This window comes from Sus scrofa, chromosome 6 (genome assembly GCF_054392235.1).
Source record: "Sus scrofa isolate SSC_HxYL_T2T_F1_AM1 chromosome 6, Sscrofa_HxYL_maternal_Yorkshire_Landrace_v2.0, whole genome shotgun sequence".
In the NCBI taxonomy this organism is placed as follows: domain Eukaryota; kingdom Metazoa; phylum Chordata; class Mammalia; order Artiodactyla; family Suidae; genus Sus; species Sus scrofa.
In genome coordinates this window covers 89,781,777-89,803,758 of record NC_139388.1, presented here as the reverse complement: position 1 = coordinate 89,803,758, position 21,982 = coordinate 89,781,777, and the positions used below count along the sequence as shown (strand labels likewise).

The 21,982-nt window shown below is 50.5% G+C and overlaps 1 protein-coding gene across 2 annotated transcripts; it reads right to left on the bottom strand.

Annotated features, from left to right (window-relative positions):
* Nucleotides 1–855: 855 nt before the first annotated feature.
* On the bottom strand, nucleotides 856–21,632 carry SESN2 (sestrin 2). 2 transcript variants are annotated; one of them, XM_003356238.5, is made up of 10 exons: nucleotides 21,189–21,632; nucleotides 12,758–12,823; nucleotides 10,676–10,873; nucleotides 10,082–10,264; nucleotides 9,763–9,975; nucleotides 8,538–8,688; nucleotides 7,867–7,985; nucleotides 7,192–7,382; nucleotides 3,357–3,501; nucleotides 856–2,738 (listed from the first exon to the last, which is right to left on the bottom strand). In XM_003356238.5, the coding sequence occupies exons 1-10, from the start codon at nucleotides 21,249–21,251 to the stop codon at nucleotides 2,652–2,654; spliced, it is 1,416 nt and encodes a 471-aa protein (XP_003356286.1). In that variant the 5' UTR covers nucleotides 21,252–21,632; the 3' UTR covers nucleotides 856–2,651. The 2 variants fall into 2 exon arrangements, with proteins under 2 accessions (XP_003356286.1, XP_084819717.1); XM_084963591.1 differs by lacking the exon at nucleotides 21,189–21,632 and adding an exon at nucleotides 14,503–15,041 and having other exon boundaries at nucleotides 12,758–13,573.
* Between the last annotated feature and the right edge of the window lie 350 nt (nucleotides 21,633–21,982).

Genomic DNA, 21,982 nt, shown 5'->3' with positions numbered 1-21,982 from the left:
CGCTGAATCTGAGTGAGGGCAGGGATTGAACTCACATCCTCACGGATACTGGTTGTATTTGTTTCCACTGCGCCACAACAGGAACTCCATGACGGCAGTATTTAGAGGAAGTGGGAAGTCAGCAGGAGAGATCTTAGCTCTTAGTCTTGATGTGGTTTTCCTGATAAGCTTGCTAGAGTTCCTGGTGCCCCAGAGACACTAAGAAGCTTCACCAAAGTCACACAGCTACTAAATGGGACTGGCACAACTCTGAGCCACATCTAATTCGTTATGCCTCATCTGTCTCCCTTGGTGCCAGGGAAGAAAAGATGAGAAACAAGCCAGCATAATGTGAAGGGGAAGGGGTCCCAAAGTTTCCTCCCAGAGATTCTCAAACACCCTCTCTCGGCCATAGGGGGATCCCAGTAGTGGGAAAAAACAGCAAGGTGAAATGGCAAGACCTCAGGATCAAGGGGACCAACCCCAGGTGCAATCCTGGCTCTACCACTGACCACTGATGTGGCCTCAGCGATGTCACTTTGCCTCTGAGCTTCAAGGCTCTTGCAGGATTTTGCTACAGATTCAGAGAACTGGCTTCCAAGTATCCAGCTCAGGGCCAGACTTAGTGAGCAAAACAATATGGCCATTATTCCATGATGCCAGGCCAGCCACAGATGGGTGGCAGGGCTGAACACCAAAGGGACAGAAGTGGACGGTCAATGCCAACCACTCCCAACCCTGCAGTCACTGGGCACAAGAACTCAGCAGGGTTAAGGGCTAGCAGCTCAGGTCCATGATGCAATCACAGCTCCCTGCTTATACTAAGAGGTGAACCATGACCCTTAGGAAATGGAAAAACAGCCCATTAACAAGAAGTACAAAACAAAACCTTGGTGCACTTTTATTTCTCACCATACAGAACTGGTAGCAAAGGCGAAGATTTCTGCACTTGAACACTGGATACCCCTCCCCACCCCCCGGGGGAATTTCACAGTCGTCAGTCCCCTCTTGAATCCAAACCCCAGTGCTGGGACCTCTTCCCTCCAGCCCAGCTTCATTGCACGGAGGGCTCTGAGGCCCGAAGGGGGTGCCAGTCACTTGCCCATGCCCGCACGGGGATGAAATGTGGCACAATGACCAGGCTCCTCTCCCATCCCACCCGAGAGGAGGGGCAGAAGCAGCAGCATCGTGGCCCTTGCCTTTCTTCAGTCACCTTCCAACTGGTCAGAGAGGAGGCACATACTGCCAGAAGGGCGAGGGAAGTCATAATTCACAGCTTGTTTGCTACAGAAAGTGCCTGGGATCAGTCCTTGGCTGCTTCTGCCTCCAAGCAATCTCCCTAAAATTGAGAAGGGACAGAAGTGGGGATGGGGGATGGGGAGGTCCTTGGCAGGTGGCCTGGAGGAACAGACCACAAGGAGTTATGGTGGTGGTGGTGAGGCTCCCCAGGGGGCCCCCAAGATCCTGCAAGGTTTACAGGGTGCTGCCAGCAGATTGGCCTGAGAATCAGAGTGAAGTCTCAGTCATCGCAGAAACTTAGTCTTACCCCTCAGGCTGCAGGGGTGGAAACGGAGGAGGTTAGGGAGGTTTGCTCATGGAGCCACGGTCACCTGGCCCACACCAGAACCCTGACGCTCCCCCCTGAGCCATGTGCCACCTACACCACCTAGAAAGGCTCACCTTTTTGGCAAATGTCTGTGGCAGAGCCATGGAGATGGGAGGGAGAGTGGGATGCCAGTCTCTGCAGGGCAGATGTGGCCCTGGGCAGAACAGAATTCACCTGTCTGCCTCCTCTTGGGCACTAACTGTGGCTCTAGGGGAGAGGCCCTGAGAAACCTCACCTGTAAAGAACCAAGACACAGAGAATTCATACTCTAATACTCCCTCCTCTTCTGAAGGCAAAGGGACCAGTAGAGGCTCCAAACGCTCTAGAGATAATCGACTTGTTTATGTGCTTGGTCCCCTTCCTGGGGCCTTACACCACTAGGCGTGGGAGAAAAGGGTAAGAGGGTGAAAGAGGTCAAAGGAACAGAACTAGCATCAGGGCAGCCAGGGAACCAAGCGCCTGCGGGCTGCCCAACAGAACAGACTTTTGGGGAGCCGGATGCACAGACCAGCTGTGACCTTGACTTTCACATTGATGGGTGAATGGTAGGTGGGAGGTAATGAAGTCTGAAGATGAGGAAGCAGGAGGAAAGGCAAAGCCGCCTGGAGTGTCAGTCCCTGAAGGTGACTGTCCCTCTCCCGGGGGCCAGCCAGGGACTTCCCAGGCCAGGAAAGGCCATGGTACTTGTGCTGCCTGGGGCCTGGCCTGTTGGCACATAAGTCCGAGCTCAGCCCATTTTCCTTCCTGTGCCCTTGGCCTCTGGGGGCAGGGGCAGGGAGAAGGGCCAGCCTCCTGGGCATCTACTAGTCCTCTTCCAGCTCTCAGGGGACAGAGCTGAGATCCCAGAGTCAGTGCAATGATTCTGTCCATTCCAGGGAGAAAGAAGGAGGGTGTGGCGGGGGGTGGGGTGGGGGTGGCTGCGCAGTCACACACAGGCCCATCCCCAGAGTAGGGTGGGTGGGTGTGGGGCAGGAGGGGATTAGGGTCTGTCTCCAAACAGAGACGTCCTTGCAGGGAGAGAGATGCCCCAGGGTCAGCTGTGCTGGGCCCAGGTCCTGCGGGCGAGTCAGGTCATGTAGCGGGTGATGGCTCGGAGGGCGTAGAGCAGGGCGGCTTGCATGCGGGCCTCCAGGAGCAGCAAGTTCACGTGGACCTGGGGCAAGGACAAGGGCTTGTTGGCAAATGATGTCAGTCCTCGTCATCCCCTTCCCTCCCAGACGGCCACTATTCCTGACCACGCACTTCATCCTTCCCCTTTTCTACAAGATGCCTTGACCTTTCCTAAGGCTCTGAGCAGTTTCGTGCCGGGACCATGGAAGAATTTCAAGCACATTTACCCCTCTCATGACTAATAATCTCTTTATCCCCCAAAGCTTAAAAACAAAAGCTACTCTGGAGCATCTAATTGGGATCAGAGGTTTACATGCATTTCGTCCTCCCAGCCACCTTGAAATGCAGGCCGTTTTTATTTCTATTGTAAAGACAACAAGCTCAGAGGGAAAGGGATTGGTTCAAGGTCACATCGCTACCAAGTGATAGGTCCTTCTGGCTGCCCCTGAGGATCCTATGAAGTACACTGCCATCTTACAGCTGAGTAAATGGAGTCTGAAAGCACACAGTGGAGTAGGACCTGAACCCGGGACAATATATCCAGGTGTCCCATCTGGCAGAACAGAGTTAGTTGGGGACACCTCATCGGGTCCTGAACCCCTGCCTCCTCTGCTGGCCAGGCTCATCTACTTCCATCCTGCTCCTGCCCCACAAGCCACACCTTCTCTGAGTGGCGGAAGTGCCTCCAGAAGTGGTTGTACATTCTTCGGGTGGTCTTCTCTGGATAGCAGGCCACTGTCTTGATGTACACCTTGAGGTTCCGCTCCAGGAGCTGGTTCACCTCCCCATAGTCATAGTCATCATATCTGGATGGAAAGGCCCCAGTAGCATCACTCACCCTCTGTTCCTACAAGCAGCTCCTCTCCCCCAGCCCCACCCTGCAGGAGGAGGAACAGAGAGTGGCAAGAAAAGGCAGAGGTAGGAAGCAACTAGAAGCTTGGTTCCTCTTAGAAAAACAGCTGATGTCATATATCACAGGCCACTGGATGCGCAGAGAAATGCAGAGGAGGAGCGCGCTGTATTTTGAGTACCAACTACATGCCGTGTAAACATGTATTCCTGTTGCGGCTCGGCGGTAACGACCCCGACTAGTATCCATGAGGATTCGTTTCCATCCCTGGCCTCGCTCAGTGGGTTAAGGATCTGGCATTGCCATGAGCTGCGGTGTAGGTTGCAGACATGGCTTGGATCCCACGTTGCTGTGGCTGTGGTGGAGGCCGGCAGTTGCAGCTCCAATTGGACCCCTAGCCTGGGAACTTCCATATGCCGCTGGTGCGGCCCTAAAAAGACAAACAAATAAAAAAATACGTATTCATGGCATCTTCAAAACTACTGTATACTGTTGTATACAAAAAGTATTGTGTACAATACATTGTATTCACCAGCCTCATTTTGTAGATGAAACTGAGGTTGGAGAAATGAAGTCACCTGCCCTAAGTCACACAGCTAGAAATGGGATTCAAAACCAGCACTGCCTGGCTCCAAGGTCATAGTCACTACTTTATAGCAAAGGCCATGGAAGATGTGTCAGGAGATCAATGCAAATATTTATTCTAGAGAAGGAAGAGGGAAAGGGGGAAAGGAGGTGGCAGTCATTTTACAGATGGGCAAACTAAGGCCTAGGGAAAGCAATCAGCTTATTCAAAGTCAAAGAGCAAGGTGGTAACAAGTCTAGAAGCCACTTTTTCACTCCTCAGTCCAGTAAGCCAGTGAGTCATCACAATCAGTGAGGAGGAGGAAGACTGGTTTTAGACTAGAGGACAGATTTGGTAGACAACAGTTTAGGAGCAAGGACCATGTTGGAGAGTGGAGGAGCCTAGACCTGAGCAGGAACTAGCCTGTGCCAGATTCTAAGATGCCCTTCCATCCCTGCCCTCTCCTGCCAGTGAGGTTGGCCAGAAAGAGGGTGGCCAGTTAAGTACAGCTCAACCCACTTAGTGAAATATGACTTGCTGTGAGTACTACTCAGAAAGGCACATTTTCTACAAGGAACCTGTACCTTTTTAAAACTTTGGGAATTTTTTTTTTTTTTTTTTAATGCTTGGAATAAATTGTTAAACAAGAAAAAAAATCACATGTTTATTAAAATATGCTCTCATTTGATTAAATTAAGTAGAATAAGTGAATTGAGTAGACAAGAAAGTCTTGTTTTTGCAAAATTGAATAAGTTTAAGTTATTTGTTCATGGAAAAAAGACAGGAGGAAATACTTGAAAATAATAAGAGCAGGTGGGACCGTGGATGATTTTTATTTTCTATTTGTTATCTGTTTTCCAAACTTACTAAAAAAGCTAGCTGTTTTTCTTTACAAACACCAAGCATGTATCTATTTTTCATTTTTTGCTTTTTTAGGGCTGCACCGGTGGCATATGGAAGTTCCCAGCCTAGGGGTCCAATCAGAGCTATAGCTGCTGGCCTATGTCACAGCCACAGCAATGTGGGATCCAAGCCACGTCTGCAACCTACATCACAGGTCACGGCAATGCCAGATCCTTAACCCACTGGGTGAGGCCAGGGATCAAACCCATGCCCTCAAGGACACTAGTCAGATTTGTTTCCGCTGAGCCACAACAGGAACTCCTGTTCTGTGTATATTCTTGACAAGTAACTTCACACCTCGGATTTACCTGCAAGTAACTTAGGTATGAAACCAGTCAATGCACATAGTGTTTATAATGATGAAAAATTGCAAACCACCTAAATATCCAACAATAGGGAAATGGTTGAATAATTAACAATTCATCCATAACAGAACACCATGCAGTGGCTCAAAAGCATAAAAGATCTATTCATACTGACAAGGAAGGTGGTTCACAATAGATTCTGAGGTGAAAAAAGCTTGTTGCAGAATATATCAAGTATGATCCCATCAATTAAAAAAAAAACCTACTCATGGAGTTCCCGTCGTGGCGCAGTGGTTAACGAATCCGACTAGGAACCATGAGGTTGCGGGTTCCGTCCCTGCCCTTGCTCAGTGGGTTAACGATCCGGCGTTGCCGTGAGCTGTGGTGTAGGTCGCAGATGCGGCTCGGATCCTGCATTGCTGTGGCTCTGGCGTAGGCCGGTGGCTACAGCTCCGATTCAACCCCTAGCCTGGGAACCTCCATAAGCCGCGGGAGCGGCCCAAGAAATAGCAACAACAACAACAACAACAAAAAAGACAAAAGACAAAAAAAAAAAAAAAAAAAAACCTACTCAAAGAAAAAAAAATCAGAAAATACTTAGGTAACAGGGTGAAAATGTAATTCATTACATACCCAACAGACAACCATTATTCAATAACATTTTTAGCATATAGCGTTCCACACATTTCCCATGAATGTACAGTTTTAGAAAAAAAAAAAAAGGAATGAAAAGAATATTCTGGTTGGAAACCAGCTTTCTTTTCTCTCAATACATTTTGAACATTTTCCCATGGCAACATAAACCATTATCAGAATTTTTTTTTTTTTTTTTTTTTTTTGTCTTTTTGCCATTTCTTGGGCCACTCCTGTGGCATATGGGGTCAAATTGGAGCTGTAGCCGCCAGCCTACACCACAGCCACAGCAACATGGGATCCGAGCCTCGTCTGCAACCTACACTACAGCTCACGGCAACGCTGGACCCTTAACCCACTGAGCAAGGCCAGGGATCGAACCCGCAACCTCATGGTTCCTTGTTGGATTCGTTAACCACTGAGCCACAACGGGAACTCCCGTTATCAGAATTTTTAATAGCTATATACTATATACATACATAAAAGATTCACTGAATGGCTATGTATGTACATATACACGGAGGTATTTATTTTGGTTGTGCCTGCGGCACATGAAAGTTCCTGGGCCAGGGATCAAACACACACCACAGCAGCGACCCAAGCAGCTGTTGTGACAATGGAGAAACAAGGGAACTCTGATATGTCATTGAAAGCCCCCTACTGTTGGGTATTTCTATTTTTTTAATTTATTATAAGAGAAGAACTGCTATTTGGAATGGAAACACAAACATAACCGTCTCTCTCTCTTTCTCTCTCTATGTGCTCATTGTGATCTCTCGCAAGGGGATTGATTAAAGACTTTCAAAAGTGAGCACAGCTATTACTTTTTTATTTTTATTTTTTTGCTTTTTTAGGGCTGCACTAGCGGCATATGCAAGTTCCCAGGCTAGGGGTTGAATCGGAGCTACAGTTGCTGGCTTACACCACAGCCACAGCAACGCAGGATCTGAGTCCTGTGTGCAACCTACACAGCTCATGGCAACGCTGGATCTCTGACCCACTGAGCGAGGCCAGAGATTGAACCTGCATCCTCATGGATACTAGTAAGATTCATTTCTGCTGCGCCACAACGGGAGCTCCCTTATTATCTTTTGTAATCTGCAAAGAAAAACACTGGCTTTGAAAAATAATAAAGGCAGGAAGACAGGAAAAGAAAACACAGAGTAAAAGGAAAACATTGTGAACTCAGATCGAGGGCTGACAGGACACTCCTGCGCTGGATGAAGGGCCTCACACTCACCTGATGCCAAAGACGCAGTGGATGTAATTCCAGATGGCCCTGCGGAGCATGGAGGTGTCTACTCCGCTGTGCATGGCGATGGTGTTGTAGGTGAGGCTATAGGCTGCCTGGAACTTCTCATCTAGCAGCTGCCCACCCTCGGGGTAGAGCCGCTGGATCAGTGAATAGCCGTGGTCTTCCCAGGTATAATCCTGGGAAACATGGGAAGGGGTCAGTGAGTAGACTGGCCAGAGAGACGCCATCTCTGGAGCACACTTGGCTCTCCCTAAAGCCTCTCTCCACCCACATATCTATTTTTTTTTGGCCGCAACCATGGCACAAGGAAATTCCCAGGCCAGGGATCGAACCCGCACCACAGCAGCGACCACAGTCACGGCAGTGATGATGCCGGATCCTTAATCACTAAGCCACAAAGGAACTCCCTCCACCCACAAATCTAACCAGCTGCCTGGTCTGGACCCGAGAAGCCGAGGAGGATGCAGCTTAATGCTGACTCACCCTGTGATCAGGATCTCCTGAGCTTAGGGCACAGATGAGCCCCTTCATATCCAGGGTCTCCCATGTCCCTCATGGAATATTGAGGGAGAGAAGGCACCCAAACCTCTCCCCTCACAAGCCATCCACCCACTTGCCTGTAAATTGGAAGCCAGGCTGAGACCAGCGGGGAGAGCCTACCTGGGCGCGGAAGGTGGGGGGTGCCTGCGTGCCTCGCCGGGTGAAGTCCTCATATCCGAAAGTGGGGTCTTCCACAAAGCACAGCATGTCTGGGTTTGGAGATGGCTCCAGGATGTCAGCTGAGGGTATCGGAAAGAGGTCATGGTGAGGCCAAGGCCTGGATCGCAGGGAGTTGCACTCCTGATTAATCACCAGTAGGGGCCTGGGCAATGCAGAGTAGGGGACCAGAGAAAGCCCCTGGCCACAGCGAGTGGAACCAGGACTTCAGCCAGAGCCAGGCCTGGGAAGGCGGTAAATCAGGTCTGGGGCCTGGAGGATAAGGCCCCCAGGAACACTAACAATCATAACAGCAGTGATTATTTGTGGAGCCACTTACTCTGAGCCAGGCTCTGTGCTAAGCGCTCTGCCTGTGTTGTCCCATTTACCCTCCACACCCATCTCTCACATGGGAGGAGACTGGGACCCTGAGAGAGCAAGTAACTTCTCCGTGGTCACAGTGCCAGACAGGCTAACAGGCCAGGAGCCAAGCCTATGTCTGACCCCAGAGCTCAGGCTCAGAACATTCTGGAAGAGGTGGCAGCAGAGGTGCAGGTCCTGGGGGTACCAGCTCTCCAGCAGAGACGGTGGGAGGAGGGGGCAGGCCCTGCACCTGGCGGCCTGAGATCCTGTACCTGAGGGGGTCACCAGTAGGCTCTCTGACTTCTCCAGCTCGAAGCGGCTCTCCATCTCCTCCTGCGACGCCCCCTCGTCCCGCAGCAGGTTCTCCTGCAGCTGCCGCATGCGCTCCATCAGCGCTTCCACGTCACGGGCAGCCTCAAAGCCCTGCAGGAGGGACGCAGTGGTGACCATCTACCCCTTCTTTCTCAGCCCCAGGAAATCCCACCGTCTTTCCCACATGCCAGGCCTTCCCTCCATAAAGGCCCAGTGCCTCCTCTGCACCAGCCACTGTGCTGGATTCCGTGCTGGACAGCCCACATGGCCTGTGCCTCCCAAAGGGATGTTTAAGGAGCTAGAGAATAGACACGCCTTCTCTAAGGGTCAACCTCCCTCACAGGAAAGGGTTTTTTTATTTCTTGCTCTTTTTTTTTTAGGGCATATGGAAATTCCCAGGCTAGGGGTTGAATCAGAGCTACCACTGCCAGCCTACGCCACAGCCACAGCAACACCAGACCCGAGCATCATCTGTGACCTATGCCAGAGTTTGCTGCAACACCAGATCCTCAACCCACTGAGCACGGCCAGGGATCGAACCTGCATCTTCATGGATACTAGTTGGGTTCTTAACCTGCTGAGCCACAATGGGAACTTCCAGGAAAGGGCTTTTTAAAGTACTTGTGTTATAAAAAAATAAAATAAAAATAAAGAATTTGTATTTTCACAGAGTTCCCTGGTGGCCTAGTGGTTAAGGATCTGGTGTTGTTACTGCTGTGGCTTGGGTCACTGCTCGACACAGCTTCAATCTCTGGCCTGGGAACTTCCTTGGGCACGACCAAAATAAATGAATGAATGAATGAATTGCAAAGTCTCATCAAAATTAAAAAAATATTTTTTTAAAGTATCTGTGTTTCTATACTAAAACAAACAAGGTCATCTTACAGAATAAGAGGCAAACTTTGTATTTTTAAAGTGCTAAAAACCAGTGACTTTGGGCCTACATGGCTCCATGCAGAGGCCAGCCACATGGTTGTTTCATCTCATCCTCACAACACTCTAGGAAGTAGGGGTCTATCCTCATTTCACAGATGAGGAAACTGAGTTTCAAAATCCCATAACTTTTCTAAGACCCCTCAGGGTGAGATAGGGAAGCAGCTTCAGAAGCCGAGGCAGTATCTTCTACCTAAGGACAAAGGGCCATGCCAGCTTCCTTTCCCACCAAGCCTGAGACCCGTGACTTACCCCAGAGTGGTTCAGTGGGTCCCTGCTGGGAGGTGTGCTCTGCTCACTGGGGGGTGAAGGGGCCTGGGGCGCAGGGCTGCCCTCTGGGTCTCCCTCAGGGAGGATGCCACAGCCAAAGACAAAGGAGGCCAGTGAGTGGCAGTGGGTGAGCAGGACCAGGGCCTGGATGAGCTCGGCCAGGGACCAGCTGTGCTCGCCCGTCTTCAGCAAGGCCTGGAGAGAAAAGACCAGACTTGCTCAGTGCCTGCCCTGGGCTGCCTTCCACGCCCCAGCCCAGGTCCCAGGCTCCCTCAGGGACCTGCCTTTCTGCTCATTGTACCTGGATGTGCTCCTTGGTGATGAGCCACGGCCGATGTGCCAGAAGCTTATTGATCTCACTGAGCTTGCGCAGCTTCTCAGGGGCACGGTGGAGGCCAAGCAGCCACTCAGGGTCACCACCGGTCTGCAGAAACTCGGCCATGTGGGAGCCAACCAGGTAGGAACACTGGTGGCGAGCAGCAGCCTGTGGGAGCGATGGACAGAGCCCAGGTCACCCTCTTTTTTCTGTGCCAAGCTGGGGTGCTCAGGGTGGGCACCCCAAGGAGCAAGACTTCACAGGCTTCCCTGTTGCCCGACAGGCAGGAAACTTGGGTTCTAACCCCAGCTCTGCCACTGGCTTGTTGTCTGACCTTGGGCAAGTCACCTGACTAATTTGTGCCTCAGTTTCCCAACCTGTAAAGCAGGCACTAAGTGTGCCTCTCTTCAAAATCTGGAATTCAGGGGATGGTCAGGTAAAGCCAGGGCCTCACTCTATGCTGCCCTTCCTCCTTGTCTGTAGAATCAAGTCCCCCAGCAAGGAGATATGAGGACTGAACCCCCACCTCCCACCCCTGATGTGGTCACTCTAACGCGAGTCAGGCTCAGACAGGCTCACCATGATGGCGATGTAGTGGCGCCAGGAATTGGCCAAGGGCCCGTCCGTGTGCAGCAGCAGGTAGTGCAGGCGCCAGAAGCTGGTCAGGTAGTCAGGGTGCAGGCCCATTACCACTGCCAGGTTGTCCACCCGCCCTGAGGACATCAGCGCCTCCAGCCCCAGGTGCTGCTCCAGGCTCTCGGCTCCCTCCCGCACGACCTGCCGAGCAAAGGTGAGGATGACTTCCCCTCCCCCCTCCCCACCAAAGGGACCAACATATACATTGGATCCACTGGGATTTTACTAGCAAGGAACTGTAGTCAACCACCACGTCCAAAAAAGGGAGAATAGGGGAGGAAAAGACATGTAAGTGATTAATAAATACATGAGAGACACTTTACATAATAATAATTTATATTATTTATAATTTATATAATGCTATGTGCCAAGCACTATTCAAACACTTCACATATTATTAACTCATTTAATCCTCACAACTATGAAGTCAAAAGTCTATTTTTTTCATTTTTTTTTTTGTCTTTTTGGGGCTGTACCTGCAGCATACGAAAGTTCCCAGGCTAGGGGGCCAGCCCACACCACAGCCACAGCCACAGGGGATCCTTAACCCACTGAGCAAGGCCAGGGATCAAACCCGTATCCTCATGGATACTAGTCTGGTTCATAACCTGCTGAGCCACAATGGGAACTCCAGGCTACTGGGGACGTTCCAATTTTAGACAGGAAAACTCAGGCAGAGATTAAAGGACAGTTTCTCCTGCTTTCATGGAGCATCTGTTCTAATGGACACATCTGTGCAGTCACTGGAGGCAGACGCAAAGCAGTCCACATTTCCTGAGTGCTTTCTCCATGCCAGGTCTGAGTGTGGAGCTCCCCCTGTCTTACCGCATTGACTCTACCCAGTTATCCTACAGGGAGGAGGTGACTACTACTATTTCGCCCCATTGACACATGAGGAAATCAAGGCCCAGAGAGGTTTCATGCTGTGCCCAAGGTTATAGATCTAGTAAATGATAGAACCAAGATTCAATTACCGATGAACCCCAAAGCATATTTCTTCCCTTTATTAGGAAAGAAAGGGGAGTGGTTATTTATAAATTAAAAAATAAGATATAACAACACTATGTGAGCTTAAAATTCTGAGCCACAGACGTGGATAATGAGGTGGTTGTTTGCTTTCCATTTACAAAGGGTGGAGGGAACTGGAGGATTTAGACATTTGCTAACAGCTCATTAACTACTTGGCCTGCACATGTAGGAGGGCAAGGAGGACAAGGCAACATTTGTGTTTGTTCATTGAAGGCCAAAGAAAAAGAAGGAAAACTATTATTTTTCAATTTGCCTGTGCATGTGTTTTGAAGTCGGTTTCCCCCACCCGCCCACCCCACGCTGGAATGTCAGTTCCATGAAGGCAAGGATTTTTGTCTGTCTTGTTCTCCGCTGTATCCTCAGCACCTAGCACAGTGCTTGACACAGATTAATCATTCAGTAGATATCTGTGAAATAAATGGATGATCTCAGTAGATAAAAGATGTCTCTGTTGTATTGAGTGAAAAAAACAACAACATAATAACAAGAACAACAAAACCTTGTTATAAACTATGACCCTGGTTCAGTGTGAAAAAAAGTCTGGAGCACAGCAGCAAATGGTTAACAGTGATTATCTCCATGGGGGTGGGATTACAGGAGACTAGAACTTTCTGAAACACTGGAAAGTTTAAAATAATGAACGTATATTATTTTTGAAGTTGGAAAAAACTTTAATATGTGCACAGTCAAGGATGAGAAAATAAACATAGACAGTTCTAGCTTCTTAAGGAAAAACACGTCTTGTTCTGGGAATCACATGTTTGTTCATTACCTAGCTGTGTTATTATCACTTTATCTCTTTGAGCCTGTTTCTTCCCAGCAAAATGGGGTTGATACACCTGCTTCATCAGGGTGTTTTGTAGATTAAATGAGTCAGGAACCTCAAGGGGTAATTTCAAAGGGCAATTTCAAGAGCTGGCAAGAGCCCCCTATCCACTCAATGCCCTGTGTCCTTTCTTCCCAGGACCAACAATTCCTAACCCCTTCCAAACTTACCTCCTCCACAGGGATGAAGGCACTGGGCCCTCGAGGGCCTCGCCGAGCCCGGCTCTCCCTCTGTTCCTAGAAGGAAATATTTCATTGTTAGTTGGAGGTAAAAAGGAAGACTAAGAAGATAGTTCTCTCTCCGGTTTTCTCCTTCTACCTGAGAGGCGATATGGAGCTTTCGAAATCACCTTTCTAGTGCATCCTGCATGAAGGAGTCAGGTGGAGATAGATAAACACCAGTGTTGTGGGTATAAGCTATAGCAAGAGGGCTCACCCACAGGCTGAGTTCTTCGGGAAATGAGAAGGGGCCCAGGAGCCCCACTATTGCCTAGAAAGGGCCTGGGCAAATGAAATACACAGCCACATGCATCAACCATGTTACACATCTCCACAAGGCCAGCTTCTTGGCATCCCTGCAGAACCTATGTGAGCATCCTCCTTGTTTGCATCCTGAAGCCAGGTTATCAAGTCCCCTCCATTCTTACGATGCACCTTCAGTCTCTCTCAAATTGTCTTTTCTTCCTCCCTCCCTCCCTTCTTCCCTCTTTCTTTTTTCCTTCCTTTCTTTTACAGTTGCAACTGGAGCATAGGTAAGTTCCTGGGCTAGGGGTTGAATCAGAGTCAACACAAGCCACGGCTGTACCGGATCCGAGCCACATCTACAACCTATGCTGCAGCTTGCAGCCGTGCCGGATCCTTAAGCCACTGGGTGAAGGCAGGGATTGAACCTGCATCCTCATGGAGACTATGTTGGCGGTCTTAACCCGCTGACCCACAATGGGAACGCCTCAAACTGTCATTTCTTTTTTTTTTAAGGGCCACAACCTTGGCATATGGAAGTTTCCAGGCTAGGGGTTGAATCAGAGCTACAGCTGCCAGCCTATACCACAGCCACAACAACACGGGATCTGGACAACATCTGTGACCTCCACAACAGCCCACAGCAATGCCAGATCCTTAACCCACTGAGCAAGGTCAGGGATCGAACCTGTGTCCTCATGGTGACTAGTTAGATTTGTTTCTGCTGTGCCAAGACAGGAACTCCCAAATGAAAGAAACTATCATTTCTTAATCCCACCGGCCATCATCACCTCCTATACCTGTCTTTTGTCTGGACAGTCACCCACAGCCTCACCAATGGTGTCCCTGCCTCCACAGCCCTGTTCTTTCCTAGTCATCCTCCACCCAGTCAACCAAACAAATGAATAAACCCCACTTGAACCTCACCTCTAGGACTAGGAGCAGACTTAGTGCCTTCATCTCCCCTAGCCTTCCAGATAAATCAGTGGCTCAGGCCCACCGCCCTCCCACTGGTCACACCTTTTGCAGTGCTAACTCACAGTCATCTAGGGTCTAAGAACCTTCTTCTTACCCTCTTCTGTGACCTCACAATTCCCAGTGCTCTTGCTTCTGAAAAATTGCCTCTACTTGTCGGATTTAGGTCTCCCTATTACCGGATCACATTTTGTGCAGAGCAGAGGCCCAAGTAATTTACACTAGTCTGTGAACGGAAGAAACAGAGAGCAGAGAGGCGTGGAGGGCAGGGCGTACAACGCCAGTGGGAGCAGCTATTCTGACATGGGTGTACTGAAGCCTCCATGGAAACCACCAATTTTATTTATTCATTTGTTTTGACATCTGGGAGGGGGCTCTCAGTACTGGCCTTAGAAACAAACTGAATCAGTCACACCCTCACTGGACAGCAACAGGGTCCTCCTACCTCTCTCCTCCTCATTCAAATCCAGAGTTCGTACGAATCCTTGGGTGTCCAGGGACTAAAGATTTATAACTGAACCTTCCTTCTCACAGAGCCAAAAGCTCCATAAGGGAGGCGGAGCTTTCAGGCTCTGAAAGACCCTGAAGGAAAGAACAGGGGTCCCAAAGTCACAGGGAGGAGTGCCAATTCTACTGCCACTCACTTGCTGTGTGACTCTGAGAAAGCAACCTAGACTCTCTGGGCCTTAATCGTGGACAAAGAAAGTACTTGGGCTGACTGCTCAGGCCCCTTTCAGCCCATACGTTTGAGATCTACCAGGTCAGACTGGTCCCAGTCCAGCATAGAAACCGCAACAATCCCCAAGCACTCCTGTTTCAGCTTCCCTCCTCCCTCACAGAAGAGAAAAAGCCTAACTGCTCTGTCTGGGAGATAAGGATTGCTGACTCCACAAACCGGGCCTCCCCCTCAGGGGACCTGAGGACAGAGAGAAAACCACAGCCAGGTGGGGAGGGGAAGGGCAGGGAAGAACTGGGGAGTTGCAGGGGGCAGACAGGGAGGGGGACCACTGGGTACTAGGGACTCCTTTCTCACTCTAAAATCTGCCCAAGGAATTCCTGTTGTGGTTCAGCGGTAGCAAGTCCAACTAGGATCTGTGGGGATGTAGGTTCGATCCCTGGCCTCGCTCAGTGGGTTAAGGATCCTGCGTTGCTATGGCTGTGGTGTCGGCCGGCAGCTATAGCTCTGATTTGACCCCTAGCCTGGGAACTTCCACTGCTGCGGGTGCAGCCCTTAAAAAAAAAAAAAAAAAAAAATTAAAAATTAAAAAAAAAAAATCTGCCTCAAGAACTGTGAAGGGGAGACACGGATGGATGCCTGATGGTCTCTAACAACATTATCCACCTGATGAAGAGGAAGATGATGATGATGGTGAAGTATGTAGAGGACAATTAAAGGACAGGGGCTCTGGACCCAAACTGCGAGGTGCAAATGATAACTCCAACACCCATTTATCTGCCAGCTCTGTGAGCCTCCAGTTCCTCACCAAATTATGGGGTAATAGTACCTACTTTCACTGGGTAGTCATGTGGACTTAATGAGGTGATGCCTGCACAGCCCTGACCTCAGTCCCTCTATCACAGAGAGCACTTAACAAGTCAGCGGATCATTAACCTCATTGTTATTTCAAACAAGGGCCAATCCCTTTGAGAAACTTTTTTTAAAAAAAATGCCATTGCCAAGGTCCCACCCCTGGCAATTCTAATTTAATTGGGTGGAGCCCAGCATAATTTGTCAGGAAGGGAGGGCCATTGTTTCACACCTCTTACTGATCACTCTCTCAGGTATAAGGCTCTGTGCTAAATGCTCTCCTGGTGGAACCAGAATTCATCTATCCATTCAACAATTTTTTTTTTTTTTTTTTTTTTGCTCTTTTTGTCTTTTCTAGGGCCACACCTGCAGCATATGGAGGTTCCCAGGTGAGGAGTCTAATTGGAGCTGTATCCTCTGGCCTGCACCAGAGCAACACCAGATCTGAACCGCATCTGCGACCCACACCACAACTCATGGCAACGCTGGATTGAGGCCAGGGATCGAACCTGCAACCTCATGGTTCCTAGTGGGATTCGTTAACCAGCGAGGCATGACAAGAACTCCTCATTCAACAAATATTTTTGAGGACTACATCACAGGCAGCAAGAGCACAGGAGTGAGAAGACAGTTTTAGTCTTCCTAGAATTTATAATCTAAAGGAGACAAATAAATGATGAATCGGATTTCAAACCACAGATTATATAAAGTAAAAGAGGGAGCGCAATGAGAGAGTATATGATGGGGGTGTTTGTGCAATATCTCCATCCTAGCAGACAGGGAAAGCCATTGAGGAGATAAACTAAATATCTAAATTTCAAGTATCTAAAGGAGTTGGTGGTCCTGTAAAGGGCCTTTAAAGATCTAGGGGCATTCCCATCATGGCTCAGCGGACATGAATCTGAGTAGCATCCATGAGGACGCAGGTTTGATCCCTGGCCTTGATCAGTGGGTTAGCGATCTGGTGTTGCCATAAGCTGTGGTGTAGGTCACAGACAGGGCTCTGATTGGGCATGGCTGTGGCTGTGGCATAGGCTGGCAGCTACAGCTCCAATTGGATCCCTCACCTGGGAACCTCCATATAGACGCAGCCCCCCCCCAAAAAAAAAAAGATCTAGGGAACCATAATTCAGTCAGACGCAACAGAAAGTTGCAAAACAAAAGTTCTGGAGGTTAAGAATAAGTAGTTTTTTTTTTTTTTTTTTGGTCTTTTTGCTATTTCTTTGGGCCGCTCCCGCGGCATATGGAGGTTCCCAGGCTAGGGGTCAAATCAGAGCTGTAGCCGCCAGCCTACACCAGAGCCACAGCAACGCAGGATCCAAGCCGCATCTGCGACCTACACCACAGCTCATGGCAATGCCGGATCCTTAACCCACTGAGCAAAGGCAGGGATCGAACCCGCAACCTCATGGTTCCTAGTCGGATTCGTTAACCACTGCACCACGACGGGAACTCCAAGAATAAGTAGATTCTAACCTAGAGCTCCTATACCTTGAATGCCTCCCCAACCTAGACACCCAAACCTTGAGAGGAAGCAGACCCACAGCCAAGAGTTGACACCTCCAAATCGGCCCTCCCTTATTCCCTGGGGTAGGAAGTCATTAATAATGGTAGGTAACAAGGATGATTACCAGTGGCAGTTTAAAGGGCAGTCTGCTAACGAGCTCCCATTTTACAGATGGGGAAGTTCAGAGAGATCAAGTCACTTCCGGTCTTCAGCCAGGAAGGAGTTAGCAGAGTTAGACTACAAATCAGGTTCTTCAACTGCAGAAACTATTCCCATTCTCTAACCTTCTCAAGGTCTCAGCAGCGCCATGGTTTCGCCTCAGGGGTTTACCAGGAGTGAGGAGCTCCTTCTCCTGTCCCAAGCCTCTGGGGATTAACTGTCCCAAACAGACCCCTTGTTATATAGTGTGTTTCTCACCTCGAAAACACACATTGGATCTAGTTTCCTGTTGTCACCTCAGTGTCTAGCACAGCGAGTCCAACAGAACATTCTGCAGTGACGAAACACTCTTTATCTGCACTGCCCAATAAAGATGGTCGCCTCTAGCCACAGCAGCTGAGCATTTGAAATGTGACTCAGGCAACTAGAAAATGGAATTTTTAATTTTAAAAAATCTAATTTATCTAAGTGTAGGAGTTCCCATCATGGCTCAGCAGAAACGAATCTGACTAGCAACCGTGAGGTTGCAGGTTTGATCCCTGACCTCTCTCAAGGGCTTATGGATCTGGTGGTGCCATGAGCTGTGGTGTAGGGTGCAGACGCAGCGTGGCTCTGATCCCCCATTGCTGTGGCTGTAGTGTAGGCTGGTGGCTACAGCTCCGATTTGACCCCCTAGCCTGGGAACTTCCATATGCTGTGGGTGTGGCCCTAAAAAGAAATAATAATAATAATAATAAATGAAAACTGCCACATGTGGCTAAAGGCTACCATATTGGACAGTGCAGGCACAGCACACCTGCTAAAGGTAAGATCTCCACCCTCACTATATGGATGAAGAAAGGGAAACCAGAGGGCACAGGTGACATACCCAAGGCAACCCAGCTAGTATGGGGCAGAGGGAAAACCAGTGAGTTCCAACAGAGGGGACCACACAAGGCAGTGGGAACACTGAAGTCAGACAGCCATGTGGGTGGCTACTCAACAGAGAGGGCTTCAGGCGAGTTGTAAAGAGAGAATGATCACCTCAGCTCAGTGCCTGGCTCCTGATCTAAGTGCTCACCAAAAGTTACCTTTCCTGTTAGCTTAGGCACTGGCACACCAGTTCCAGCTAACCTTCATCAGTTTGGGGGTGGGGGGCGGGGGGGTGTCTCTCTATTCTGCACACAAAGAAAGATTAAGGTTCCAAAGGTCAAGCATCAGCTGACAAGTGGCCAATCTGAGATGTGAATCCAGCTCAGTCTGGCTTGCAAGGGTTCTATCCACCACCCGGATCCGCCTCTTGGAGTAGCCTCAGGCTTTACTCTAGGGATCGGAGGATCTGGAGACTACAACCCCCAGGACTGAGCTATGGACACCTTTGAAGTCACTCTGCAGTCTGATAAAGGGCAGAAACTCCCCTCCCCATGGGCTGCTGAACTCAGATACTTGCCTGGGTTTACACCTGAAAGAGACACAGAACCCACGCAGCTTCGGACCTCCAGCCATACACACGTATGCCCACCATGGGCTAGGCACTAGGCTAAGTGCTTCACACTTGATCTGGCCAATCAAGATGTCTCACAACCACCTGGAGGAAAATGGGTCTTCTTATCCCTACTTCAGAGACAGCTCCTTGAGGCTCTTGCAGAGTCCTGTTCCAGACAGGCAGAGCTCAGATCTGACTTCAAAGCCTGCACAGTTCACAAGGGTCAGCTAAGCTAACAAGGCACAAAGAGTTACAAGCACTTATTAGATGCTAAGAACAGTGCTAGGGATGGGACCTACAGAGTGTTTCTTATCTAGCACGGGGGACAGAGAAGAAAGGCCTGATTACACAACTGTTACACTATAATTGGGATAACAGCTCCTACAGTGAAGAAGGGGGACAGGAAGCAGGTATGCAGAGAGACTTATCTGGTGGGAGAGGAAAGACTTCTCTGAGGCAGTGATGTTTGAGGAAGTGATTCTAGAGCCCATTAGGGCTTTGAGAACGTACTACCAGTACTGGAGTGAAGCGTCTAAAGGCCTTGACCTGGTGAAAGAGCGTGTGGTGAAGTGATGGAGTTGAGGGGCCTGCACCTTCCTTGCACATACTTGCCTGACTTCCCTTGGGTTTTGGGTACCTGGCTCTGTAAGTTCAGCACCCTGTTGTCATCTAAAGATTATGCTTAAAGCAGACATCTTCTTCCCTAGGTTCTCTTTTCTTGAGCAAGAAGAATATGTAGAAAGAGTTCAGACATTGCCAGCTTCCCCCATTCCCTCCTGCTGTTGACAGCTGGCTTCCACCTAAAGGCCACGCCCTCAGAGCCTGCTCACAGCATCTGGGTGCTCTCTTCTCCCCTGATCACTTCCCCGACACTGTCCCAAAGAGGGATGGGCCACCTCTCACCTCAGGCAGGAAGGATGGGCTGAGACACCCCCATGTGAAATACTCTGGGGAAGGGAAATGTGTACTGTGGCCACATTCTAACAACAGCTAGCATGTGTGATGCATGACGTGGTTTCTATGCTCCAGGTACTGTTCATCGGCCGTTGCATATACTCCCAGTTAATTCTCCCAACAAGCCCTGGGAGATGACTGAATCCCCATGGGAGGAAGCTGCTGATCAGAGAAATGGTTGCTTGGTCAGGTCACACAGCAAATAAGTGGGAGGGCTGGGACACGAGCCGGGAGCGCACCTGCTCTAGTGCCCAGGTGCTCTTAATAAATAAAATTACCTCTATTTTTTCACAAAGAAGGAAACAGACTCAGACAGTAAGGTGACTTGGTCAAAGTCATACAGCTGAGAAGTGGCAGGCACCATTCTCCTCTTGAGGCTCCTAAACCATGGTAGGAAGGATAATAAGCTAACAGAAAACCCTGGACCCCCCAAAAACATGCTGCTCAGAGAAGGGCAGAGGTTTTCCCAGGGTCACAGTTTAGGACTAGCACTTGTCTGACTCTCAACCCCAATAAGACACTTGCACCAGGCTCTAGGCTGGAAACTAAAGCAAAGCTCCGTGTTATGCCAAGCACACTTGGCAATCCGAGAGACATGCAAGCCAAAGAATGAGCTACTCTGTGGGATTAGTGAAGGAAGCCTCTCTATAGCCCCTCCTAGGCCTCAGTTTTCTCATCCTGTAAAGGAGGGCTTATAGCATAGCTCATATTTTGCTAGTTTAGTCCTGAGGACTCAGAGAAAAGGCAAAACCGGAGCCTGGCATCAAGTAGGTGCATAAAAAGTAAGATGTCCATTGTCCGTGGTGGTAGTAATGGGGGAGGGGTGTCAGATTTGGTCCAGCTGTATTCATTCTCAGCCTCACTGCAAAGAGTGTCCCCGCGAAACAAACTTCTGGGACGTCAGACCACTTAGTAGGGGGCAGCCAAGTCGGCGCTTGGCTTCGGGAGCCTCCGCCAGGGTTTTCCCCCTCTCCCTCGAGCTTTGGCCGCGGCGCACCCGGCAGCCAGCCAAGGCCCCAGAACGCCCGCGCCCCCATTCCAAATCTAGAGTGCAGGTGGGGGCGGGGGTGCAGGTAGAGAAGGGGGACGAGGTCGACCTTCGTTGGCCAGCCTCAAGTGCACCAATCCCCGCGCGGGGGCATTGGAGCGGGCACGTATCCTACCTAGAAACAGTTCCTCTGCCCGCCAGCCCCAGCCTGGAGGAGGGGATCTGCGAAAGGGGGCGGGGAGGAGGAGTGGTCGGGCCGCAGCGCCGGGATTTGCCTGGACTTGAAGACTCCCTCGACGAGGGCCCAAATCCAAGATAACGTCGAGAAGGCTCCCCTCTCATTGGCCGGGAGTCCGAGCGAGCCTCGGAGGGCTCTACAGCCCGGGGGGGAGGGGGAGGAGGCGGAGAGGGCCGAGGCTGCCAGTTGATGCAACCCCACTCCGGGTTACCGGCTCCACTCTCCGTCCTCGAGCCTAGGGGTTCACAGACTCAGCTCAGGACAGACCAAAGCTCGGACGCAGCTTCGGTTCAAGGGAAGGGTGGCGTCATTTGGCCCCTGCTTACCTCTCCAGCCCCGGGCAGGTAGCCCTTAAGCTCCGCGCGGCACTCGGAGTCCGCAACGATCATGGTGTGCGCCAGGACCCAGCCGCGGCTCGCCGACCGCCCGTGCACCCGAGGGGGTTTCGGACGGACGAGCACAGGAAGCCGGGACTGGGGGCCGCTGGGGAGGTTCTAGAGCCCCCGGGGTGTCTCTCGGGGTTCCAGAACGCTCCGAAAGCCCAGGATCCGGGAACCGCCGCCTCTGCGCTGGACTCCCCGCTCGTCTGGCTTCTGGAGGGGTAAATGACCTCTGGAGCCTGTGATGGGCCGCGGCGTAGGGGTTTTCACCGTGCGGATCACCTCGGAAGTCCGCAGTGGCCAGGGCTGCTCGCAAACCCAGCGCTCCTCAGCATCCCCGCCGCGGAACTGCCAGCGCTCACCCGGCTCCGACACCAGCAGCGCCGCTCTGCCCGCTGCGGTCCCCGGGGAAGGGCGGGGACACAAAAGCCCCGCGCCGCAGCCAATCAGATGCCTGTTTCCCGGGGAGGCGGGGGCGACACCTCCCTCGGGAGCTGACGGCTCATCCAATCGGCACCGGGAAGCGCCCGGGAACTCTGGGAGCTGTAGTCAGTCTGGACGAATGCTGCAAACTTTTGCAAGAGGGATTAGTCAGATTGCTGGCAATACCAGATGAGAGTGACAGCCCGGAGAGTCATTAGAGCTGCGTGATGAAACGGGACATCACCGGGCTGGGCCGAAGAGCCGGGTGTGAAATCCCTCCCAACTACGTTCTTCAGCTTTTCAGTTCCTGGAGGGAC